Raw genomic sequence first — 12,238 nt, forward strand, 5'->3', positions numbered from 1 at the left:
TTTAAAGTCAAATGAAACTTCAAATGTAAAACAAAAAGTTGTATGTGTTTTACATACATGTACTTGAATAGTTTAACTATAAAATAATGTACAAGAACGTTAATGTGAAGGAGAATCCTTTATATCATCAAAATCTTCATATTGTTCATTTAATATCTATATATTGTAGAAAAAAATAAGAACTCAAACATTTAACTTCATAATGTTTGGTCTACAATTACAAAAGTTTCCCATTAGTTCTTCATGTTATATTTATTTTTTGAAGTGTTGAGTTCCTGATAGAGTACGTATAAATTGTGTAACGGCCTTCTAATCAAAACAAAAAAAACATATATCCATGTGCTTTGAATGTTTGTTTCTTTATACAATGTGACTTTACCTATTTGAATATTAAAGACAACAAATGAAATGATCATCACTTAATAGTAATAAAGAGACCTAATAAGAAACCATTTTGGCCAGAAATTATGTAATTAAAAGTCAGAGCTCGTAAATATCATATATTATCATACATCAAGGTAGAAAAATATAAATTTGACAAAAATGAATATGGAGATTTTTTTTCTGCAAATATATAAATTACAAATGCAAAATAACGGCACACTGCTTTTAAATTATTGTTTTCCTGTACACTAATTTACCGATGTGTTCCCGTATGCAGTGAACTTATCAACTATGAAAGATCTCGTTTGAGGTTCGGAAACTGCACAGCGCAAGTGCGAAGGAAACCCTTGACGAAGGAACGTAAACAGACGTGCAGTGGAAATTCAATAGTAATACCTGATTTTAAAGAACAAATTAAATACGCAAAATCATTTAACAACTTTACAGGAAAAGTTTAATTAACTTTCGGAATAAAAATAATATATAAATGAAATATCATGGTTCTAAATTGTACTTAATGTGTACGTGCTCCACATGCTCTCTGCGTTGATTGTTTATCAATGTCGTTATCTGGTAAACTTTGGAAACATACTCGAAAGTTAATAAGCTTAAGACCAACAACCACTGAAATAAATATTGTTTGTCAATAATACGTTATAAATTAGTAATAAAGGTAAAACTTTGCATATATGACTTAGCTAACTAATTCGCATTACTATAAGACGTGTTACGGTACTTATCTATCCCAAATTCATGTATTCAGTTTGATGTTATATTTGTAATTCATAATATCGGATCTTGTCAAATGTGTTGACGTTTTACTATCATATTCATGTGTTATGGTAAGGAAAATTAATCACCGCCTTCATTTATTAGATTTGATTTTGTTTAACGTAATCTGTACGATGTTTTACGTTTGAAGTTAGATTCAAAACAAACCGGACATAGCTATATAATATAGTTAATTGCTACTTCTGTTTTCTATTAATAAGTATTGCAATGTGCATTGTTATTAAATGTAATATCAGTATTTAGTTCAAAATATAATCTTAAATCAATTCTAATTCTATCTTACTTTTGAGATATAGTTTTAGTCATTCAAATGTGACGTCATTTTTGTGCTGTTTCAAAATTTCAAATATGACGTAATTTTTGTGCCTTTTCACCACTTCGTATGTGACGTCACTTGTTTCACCTATTGCGTTGAGGCCTTGACTAAGTCGGGTGTGTCTATTTTTTGTGTTGGTCTTTGTAATGTATCAGGGTTTTGTTTTCTGTAATTAGTTAAAACTTCAGTTTAATAATGTATATCTTTTATATTCATTTGATAAAATTTACTGTTTGCAATAGCATAAATTGTTCTAAATAATAAGGATGTTCTTATCCCAAGCAGAAAACCCTATCTGTATTTGGCACAGCCTTTTTGAACTTATGATCCTCAGTGCTGTACAATTTTGTACTTTTTTTTACTTTCGAACTTTTATATCTGGGCGTCACTGGTGAGTCTTGTGTGGACGAGTCGCGTTTCTGACGTATTGAATTTTAAACCTGATGCCTTTTGTTAGCTATTATTCATGTGTTTCTAATATGTCTAATATGTTCTATTTATTTGTATTGTAATCCTGTAATATTATGTTGTCATTTTAATGTTATATTTAACATTGGCATTAAAGTGCGAGGTTTGGCATGCCACAAAACCAGGTTCAACCCACCATTTCTTTCTTTAAAAATGTCCTGTACCAAATCAGGAATATGGCCATTGTTATATTAAAGTTCGTTTCTGTGTGTTACATTTTAACGTTGTGTTAGCGTTGTGTCGTTTATTTTCTCTTATATTTGAGTGTGAATTCACATTACTATAAGACGTGTCACGGTACTTTTCTATCCCAAATTCATGTATTTGGTTTTGATGTTATATTTGTTATTCTCGTCGGATTTTGTCTAATGCTTAGTCCGTTTCTGTGTGTGTTACATTTTAATGTTGTGTCGTTGTTCTCCTCTTATATTTAATGCGTTTCCCTCAGTTTTAGTTTGTTATCCCGATTTTGTATTTTGCCTATAGATTTAAGAGTTTTGAACAGCGGTATACTACTGTTGCCTTTATTTAACTACATATGCATGCATTGGTTCAAAAATTTCGATAACAATAATATTACAAAAAAACCTTTGTGATTTAAAGTTATTAGTACAATAAATATTACTAAAAAGCAAAGCAAGCTTGTATGACAATAGCAGTGTGATCTTATTGGCTATTGTTATCAAAAGAATGAAAATATTGAGTTACAAACTGCAGCTGTGCTATTAGCGCAGTTAATTTATATTTCGAGACAATGTATGGTTATTTTATGCATACTAAATTCTATAAACCATACTGTTAAAGGGCACAATCGTTTGGTCATAACTCAGGCCTCATCGGAGTTGAAGCAGTCTAAAAGCAGCACTTGTATGGTTGTCGTCATCGATCTGCGCAGCAATGTGAAAATATCTTCTTGCTAAATCTCTCTCACCTAACATCTGAAAAGCTATCCCCAGTAAAAGAAAATTATTTGCTTTAATATATATATTTTCCCCTGGTTGGTTGTGTTCTCTTGCTGTTTCTGATAACTTGTTTATACAATACCGACTTGATTTAAAGTTCTGGAGATGGTAACAACACAGGAAACGGAGGAAATGTGCAAATGGTAGGGAACTCATTGGTATTATTAAATCAAAGTTATGATGAGACTTCAGTTCCAATGGAATGACTGAATTAAATCGCATCTTGGAAAATGAAATATTTGGAGATGCAATATTCTTACATAGTGATATTAGCTTCAGTATCACTGTCTGTTTCAGTGTTATCTTTGACAAAGATGATTCGTCTGTACATTTTGACAAAGTGTAATTTATAATATCTATTGATGTTAGATAATTTTTGTGACCATAGAAGAAACAAGCTAATTTCAGCCATCCCGATACTGCATCTGAATGTACACCAACCAACAACTGGCTCAGGTCACGTTTGTAGAATTTATATTGCTGTTTATTGTTTGGATTATTTATATGAGGTAATGCAAAAGGTAATGTTTGACATACACTGGCAAATGACAGTTTAAAGATACATCTTGATAATTCAGTTTTACAATGATACAGCAAAGGGTTCAGTATGCCATAAGTGTTTGTAAACAATAACTCTCTCTTTTCAATCATTGTTTGTATTAATGAAGTTATTTCACACACTGATGTTGTATTCTTACATGGAAATCTTCTGTAATCATGTAAACTCGGAGATGATAAGAAAATCTTAATTCCTTTTTGGAATGATTTGGTAAGGAAGTTGATTAATGAGTTCCTTTGTTTATTGTTAAACTTTAAATAGAAAAAGTTGTTATTAGGAATGAAATAATGTAATAACGTTGAATACTCTATGCAGTATAATAATCTTTTTAAACAGGCCATATAACAAGGAATGATATTGTCTGGTCTCCAGACTGATGTTTCATTTTCTTCTGACATCCAAAACATCAGGGTCTTTAAAAAGTATGAACAAAATAAATCTTTTAGGTCTTCATTTCCATTTACTATTTCTTTCATTAATATTTTTAACAAAGCATAGCACAATAGCTGGGTATGACTAAAAGAATATATCAGCATCTTTTCTGCTACAGAAAAGGATATTCGCCACTGAAGATTCTCATTTATAGATCCCTTGTTGCCAATTGGAACAAATAAGGTACCACATGACGTTATTTTGGAAATGAGTTCAGGCGAAGGCCATATTAAACGTGATCTTGAGATCCATGGTTGTGCCTGCGATACCCACTGATCGCATTTAAGGCATTGAGCAATATCAATTGTACCAGCATTGTCTGCTAAGCATGGACCATGAATATTAAAATCTGAGAGAAAGCCTGGCAGTAATTTCAACCTTTGTGATTTGTAAAGCTCACTTGATAGTAGAATTTTTCCTCTGTGCTCTTGTAGATTTTGTTTTACAATATTTGGTAAAGTATTAACATTGGTATATAATTGTAAATGTGTAAAACCTGGTTGTGTGTCTTCTGTGTCCATGACTAGCACTATCCTCCAACAATCCTTTACAGCATCTTTCTCTGATTCGTAAAGTGCATACATAAGTTCAATTCGCATTATATCAAGATCGCTACCTTTCAGATCCAGTCCTTCTCCCTTACTTCCACTAGTTATTTCAGGAAAATGTATTGCGGTACCTCTGAAGTCACTTCTTATGTATGACAATCGTCGAGCTTTTACCATTTTCTCTGATCCAATCTTTTGACACAAATATTTATAAAAATGTAAGGATTCTGTTGTACTGTGAGACATAGTCTTTAACTTTTTCCAGATACTATTTTTGTTTTCTCTTTTTCTTTGGACGGCTTCTGTTTGATGCTCCTGTATTATTATCTTATTATTATCGCTGATGAGTCTTATGTAGACGAAACGCGCGTCTGGCGTACTAAATTATAATCCTGGTACATTTGATAACTATATTATCCTGTAGTGGTTTATTGGTGGTACTGTATGATTTCTTAAGCCTGTTGTAATGGTTTATAAATGTTCCTGTCCAGTTTTCCTATATTTTCTCCATTCCAGATTTATTACTTGTATCTTAATGGTACTGTATATTTGTCTAGATCGTTCTGTTATCCTTCCAATGGTTTCTGGTTTCTTGTACTGTATAGAAGTCTAGATACTTGTTTATCATTGTAAAGATTAGTGTTGATATTTCCTTTAAAATAAAAATAAAACATTATCTAACTCACATATTATCTGAGATTCAGACACTTGATTTTATAATAGGACTGGTTATTGTTTTGTCATATTTGGAGATTGCATTTTTCTATTTTATACTTATTTATGCCTCTTTACAAATGGAAAATTTCTGTTTATTTTTTGCTTCTCTTACCTCGGTAAGCCTCAAACAGATGTTATGAAACTTATACAAAATGCATCTTTGCTAGCCAAGGGTTACGATCCACTTTTTTCTCCACCCTTTGCGGATTGAGAGAGAATTTCGGATTCACGATTTATATTGGCTGCAGTGGTAACTGGCTGCATTCAATCAAATAGCGCACATAACATAATCACGTGTAAATGTAGAAAAATATTGGTAAACAATTGCCACGTGCTGATAGTGCCACATGTCTTTACCCCCTGCAACATACAACGATTTAAAGTGACAATTTAAATGTTTTTAATGAACTTATAGAAGTTCCTGAGTATTTTTCTTGCACAAATGTGGGAATGTCAACATATATTTAGGTTTCCTGCTTTAAAAAGTTTGTAGACTCTAGATGCTACCGTGTGTTCACCTTCACACTGAAGAGAGTTCAAGTGCTACCATTGGTCAAGAATATAGGATTCGGAATGGCCATGACTTTAATCAACATCACAAATGTTGGCTTAATCTGCCAAGGATGGAGAGGAGGTGAGTAGATTGTAACCCTTGGCTAGCGAAGTTATACAAAATGTTTATAACTACAAAAAACAGATCAAGTTTGAATATTGGTGGCGTCGATTTTACTGTTCGACAGTAATGCCCCTTTATAAATGGAAACATTGCTGAATATATCTTTTCCGTTCTCTAACCTAACACTGAAAGTCGAAAAGTCTTTAAAGACCAATTTTTGTCTGAATGTGTACGAATTTTTACTCGACATTCTTTCTTTGTATGAATTATTTTTAAAAATCCTTTCATAGTATGAATTTGTCTAAAAACATTCTTGATTTTTCTTGACAAGTGTCTTGAAAGTATTGATACCCAGCAGGCACACAACGTTGAACCAACGTTAAAAATATGTTGAAAATTGGTTGTAGCGTTAATCAACGTAACAGCAACGTTGTAACAACGTCAATCCTATCAACGTTTAAAATACGTTGTTGAATCAACGTTGATTTGTGGTTAAAAATATCAACGTTGAACTGTCAAAGTTGAATCAACATTGAATTTGAGTTGATGCTTTCAATGCTTTAATTGGTGGAAAATATAACGTTGATAAAAGGTTAAATTAAGGTTGATGACTTTATGTGTCGACCAAGATTTCAGTCAAGATGCGTTTGAACCAACTTTGTATAGTGCTTTTTGCTGAAATAATCACTTTTCATTTTATACTTTTTTACTGATGTTTTTGAATAAATTCAATGATTACTGTTGCATATATAAATTAATCTTTAAAAATAAAAATATGACACTTACTCGAAACGAATATCTTTTTTTTCTGATTGGCGCATGCGTATGAGGCAAACATTTCGAATTTATTTTGCGCCTATTTGATTACCACATCAAGTTAACAGTTGCTCTCAGCAGTGCAAAGTAAGTATATTTTCATATATTGTTTGATTTAATAATAGTTATATGAAAACTTAATGTATGCAATACTGTGGCTGTAATTTTATGAGTATAGTGATCATTTAAGCAGTTCAGATATAATGTATAATTATACACGTAGTTCCAGATAAAACGCACACAATGTGTTTAAATCTCGGAGGAACAACAAGGTTGACCTTAAGATATATGTGTTCATTTATTGGTTGAGGCAACTTATTATGTAAAGACTTGAAAAAAGGGGAGTACGTGTGTTTATGAACAATGATTTGGTAATTTACAGCGTTGAAAAGCGTATGGCAAAGAATTATATTATTGCAGATATTGGTTTATAATATATCTTGGAACTTTGGATAGAATTAAAGAATTTATTCGTCTGGCAAATAAGAGTAATCAGTTATTGAAGTTACATATGTGATCGCGAACTAGTTCTTTTACATGTTTTATGTGTTGATATGATTATAAAAGTCAACGATTTACAACACATGGCATTCCTGACCTTGCAACACATTTAAAACAAACAAACCCTTTTCTCTGGGTCAGAATAGATGTCACTCAAAGCATGTATTCCTAGGATGCAATATGGCAGAAATTAAGAAACACGTGTGACCATAACAAATTAATACACAATGACCTGACCAATTTTGAAGTGGTTTATATGAAAACGTCTAAAAAGATGCGTTATCAATTAACCATAGTGTCATTATTACAGCACAAAACATTCAAGGTAATAAAGATATTTCTATAGTTTAAATTCACTTTTAATATCTAAGCTTAATCCATATACATGCAAATCACCCCGTATAACCCCGATACAAATGAATCCGGACGTTTACGCGTTCGAAGCGATAATCAGGACAACATTTGGTATGACAACAATTTCGAATGCCTCTCTAGCACTTATTTGAGTATATGTAAATATGTCAATGTGCATGTTAGTTTATTTATTCAATTATACAGTTGTTGTAAGTTTTAGATATTGCATAGAACGTTTGATAAAACTGCTAGATGCAAAACGCACAGACATGGTGCAATTTCATACGTTTTATGAGGTAAACAATGCTGAATATCTTTTCGTGCATACACCTTTGCATATTAATACCTTAAGCAATAATAAATAACTATACGTTGAATTACTACGTGTCTTCAAATGTTCCCTAGAACTTAGAATAAACGCAATATCATACTAAATAAATTTTCTCTTACTGTATTGTTCGTTCAATCAAATGTGTCGCGTTCGTTGTGCGTTTTTTTTTTTAAATAATCACTATACAGTTCGTTGACAAAAACCGTCACAAATCACTTTCTTGTCAAGGTATTCGAGATGGTGTCGGCGACCCTTTTTCTGTATTTTATTGTAAATGTTTATCTTAATCAAAGTAGTTTAACTTAAAATATCTGTCATCCAAAGCCAAAATTGCAATATTTAACCAGCGTGACATCTGATAGGAATGCTTCTATTGAAAATTGGGACTTTCAACGTTATTCCAGATGAAATGAACAGTTAATAAATATATTCCAGTAGAAATTTTATAGTTGATTTTCAGCACTTTTTATAGTTGGTTTTGGTGTTGTTTTTGGGGTTGGACTAACTCGACTTGGTTTAGCTAGAGGTTGGATGAAACTTTGTATATTTAGATAACCAGTACTTTTTATGCTGTTCGTGTTTAGGACTCGTCTGGATCATACCACAAGGGTTTCAGAAATAGTACCTTTACCTTTAAATAAAAACACAAAGTTCTGTTCAGCTGGAATTTACAGATCTGTTTTAATTATTATAATACAATACAAAACATCAAATTAAAATACAAATTAAAAATAGTGATAATTAACAAATACAATAAAGTTGTAAATAAATCAAATGACATTGAATAATTTAAGTTTTCCGTTAAATTGATAAAGTTAAACGAGTACATTGATTCTATTTTCGGATAACAGTTTAAAAATTTACTTTTAACCACAGATTCTTTCTCAATTAAATTGATTAAGTCGTTACCAAAAATGTATAAAGTTTACTAACCTTTAAATAAAAACACAAAGTTCTGTTCAGCTGGAATTTACAGATAGTATTCCAACTGAACAAACTTGTTTATATAGTCCCGGAGAAATTATCCCATTATTCAAATAAAGTCATAAATGTCGGTACTTAACTTTTGCAACTTTGAAGTGACCGATGAATTACCCTTATTAAAAGTCTTAACTCCCCCAATACACTTAAAAGTAACATGTGTCATGGTGTTTATGTCGGCGTTTTGCATTTGCGCCGATCTGCATTTCATTTGCGCCGATTTTTTCTTTCATTTGCGCCGATTTTTCTTTTCATTTGCGCCGATTTTTTTACAGGTAAATAACAGGTAAATTACAGGTGAAATGATATAAGAGGATGTGGTATGAGAGCCAATGAGACACCTCTCCATCCCAGTAATGTTATTTTCATTTATCATTAAAGACTTCTTCCGTTAGCCAGTTGTACATGTGTTATGAATTGTCAATCATAACATGTATACAACTGTTGTCTCCTGCTTAAAATCAAGAAGTAAAAAACCTAAGATAAAAGAACTTTGTTGATACTAAAATGACGAATTAAAAATATATGTAGCAGCATTTAAATCCATAAAAACGGAATACATTCAAATCATAAATCTGTTCTTGCCGAGTATGTATAGGCAACACATCTAATGTATCCCTTTCTTATGATTTCGTCTCTATTTCTTCTATATTTGGCAAAATTGTCGATGACGAAGGTCTCTTTTTTTTTGTCTGGCATACGTACTTGTGGGGACATTTCTAGAGTTTGCATTTTCTCACAAGGAAGCTATTAAACCAAGAGTTCCAAATGGTGAAGTTGAAATAATCCCTTCTTTAATTTATGGACGCCATCACGAATTGGTTGACCGTTATGGAATGTGTACTTGTACGTTGTCTAAGAATGTATGACATTTGCCATCAGAAGGAGCGTCAGACAATGTCAAACGTGAAGCAGTCATCGATTTCATTTAGGGAAAGGAACCGTAACCCGAAACATTGGGATAGCCATTTACCATGCAATTGCAATGTCACTTGATTTGTCTGTATACTCTGTGCTCAGCCAATGTAAAAGTATGAACTTACCTGTAACTTACCTGTAAATCCAATTAAGAAAAAATATAAAATCGGCGCAAATGAAAAAATGAAATCGGCGCAAATGAAAGAATGAAAATTTTCAAAATCGGCGCAAATGTCATACGCCCGTTTATGTAACATGGTCATTCAGTTATCTGAATGTAGTGTTTATTCACATCATAAACCCCACTGGCTAAATTTGTACATGGTCAATAAAATTTTATACATGGTCATTTATCTGAACAAGTGCAACTAAACTATGATTACATTATACTTCAAACTTTGAAGTATTTTTAATGAAAATCTCTCTATAATAATACTCCCCCACTCCATTTAATTTTGGAGCTCCAAAATTTTAGATAAAAAATCAACAACACAAATAATTGAGATTATTATGTAGGAATAAAAAAATGAAGCATATAAAAGAAAACTATATGTTTTATTCTTAAATTTTTTTTAAAGATTGCGCTTCGAAACATATGGAATAAGTCTTATTTCTTTTGATGTTATATATATATATATATGAGATGACTGATTGCCTTTTAATTGTTCTTATTCGTGACTTTATATGACCATTTACATGTAGTATTTTATTTGCAGCTTATTCTTTTTTTTATATAAAAAAATAAAAACCCAATTTTAGTCTTAAATATTTTTCATTTACAAAAATATCTTTATTCTTTATCATAAGCATGATAAGAGAGTTGGTGTTTTAATCAATATTATTATTATCGTTTCTGTATTACTTTTGTAGTAAGCCCTCTTTTCTTGGTAGTCTGCTCGAACTCCAAACATACCCGAGTCATTTACTCTCTCTTTGGAGTATGCTCATTTTCCTGGGTATTTTGCTCCGACTGCAGAACTACTGCAAGACATAAGCTCATTTTATATTTTATCACTTTAGTCAAATATGCTGTCTGTTTTACAATGGTTAGTTTACTAAAACATCTGATTACAGTTAAGATTTTGCATTACATGGATAAGGATTTGCCTATGCTAGAATAATAGTATGTTTGCTACAATCAAGGTTTTACATGAAGACTAGCTAGGTCAACATATTTAACAATAATTTAATTAGTGAATCAGCAAAATTAAATTCTTATGATTAAACTAACATTCAATTATTGCACACATTTTGTATAACTTTATGTTTTTAAAATATTCACAGAATAATTGTAAGTCTGAATGGGTTATGTTTATAAAAAATATTCTCGATACATGTGGTTATAGTAATATCTGGTTAGCACAAACTGGCTTTAGCACAAAATGGCTAAGTAATAGTTTAAAACAGAAACTATTTGATCAATTTCAACAGAACTGGCGTTCAGATATATGTAATTCGTCAAAAGGTTATCATATCGATTATATAAGGATAAGTTTGAATTCGAAAAATATTTAGATATATTACCAGATAGAGATAGGGTCACATTTTGTAGATTTAGAACTGGTAATCATAGATTACCAATTGAAACTGGAAGATGGATAGGTTTAGATAGAGAAATGAGATATTGTAATGTATGTCAATGTCAAGAATTAGGTGATGAATTTCACTTTCTTTTGAATTGTAGATCCTTAGACGACTCAAGAAAACTGTTTTTGGATAACTGTTATTGTAACAGAGTAAATATAATTAAATTTTGTAAATTATTCCAAACAACACATAGAAATAAGTTAAAAAATATATGCAAATGTATAAAGGTTATAAATTCAGTAGCAGGTCTTCCTGGTTAGCCTTTGTCTATTTGTTTTTCTATTATAATAACTTTTTGTATATATATATATATATATATATATATATATATATATATATATATATATATATATATTTATATAAATAGTAATTGTAACATTCCTATCTTGTCATGTGCACACTTTATTTTGTATACTATGTATTATTATTTCATTCTTTGTACCAATGTGTATACAGTGGTTTTAAAGAATAAAATTGTCTTGTCTTGTCTTGTCTTGGAACCATAAAACACATGTTTTACTCAACAGTTTTATCGTAATCGCTTTAGAACCATTAAACACTTTAACAATCAACCAAGTTTATGATTATTTTTTTCATGTGCATTTCTCTTAAAATTACTATTCATCTATCATGTCTATTAATCTATATTTGTTCCTTATAGGACACTGTACCTTATCTCGACATTTTCTTATGTAGACGTTTTATTCTACATAATATCAAGTTTTTGAGTCCTTAAACAACCAACCTCTTCTTATAGATTTTTTTTTAATGAACTTTTATCGTTTAAAGGTTAAAGTTCATGGCATTATTTAAAAGTTCTCATATAAACAAGGATAGTTCTTTCTTTCCTTTTTACGTTTAATGAATTTGAACCGCCTGAACTTAAGCTTCTAAGACATATTACATTTTAATATAGTTACTCTAAGTTACTTTCTGGGGTTTTTTTTTTTGCTATT

General features: G+C 30.9%; 1 protein-coding gene across 1 annotated transcript; it reads right to left on the reverse strand.

Moving 5' to 3' along the window:
* Positions 1 to 2,793: 2,793 nt before the first annotated feature.
* LOC139526625 (uncharacterized) lies at positions 2,794 to 4,707 on the reverse strand. Its single transcript, XM_071321784.1, has one exon. It carries the CDS (start codon positions 4,705 to 4,707, stop codon positions 2,794 to 2,796), a length of 1,914 nt encoding a protein of 637 aa, XP_071177885.1.
* Between the last annotated feature and the right edge of the window lie 7,531 nt (positions 4,708 to 12,238).

The sequence above is a fragment of the Mytilus edulis genome, chromosome 6 (genome assembly GCF_963676685.1).
Source record: "Mytilus edulis chromosome 6, xbMytEdul2.2, whole genome shotgun sequence".
In the NCBI taxonomy this organism is placed as follows: Eukaryota; Metazoa; Mollusca; class Bivalvia; order Mytilida; family Mytilidae; genus Mytilus; species Mytilus edulis.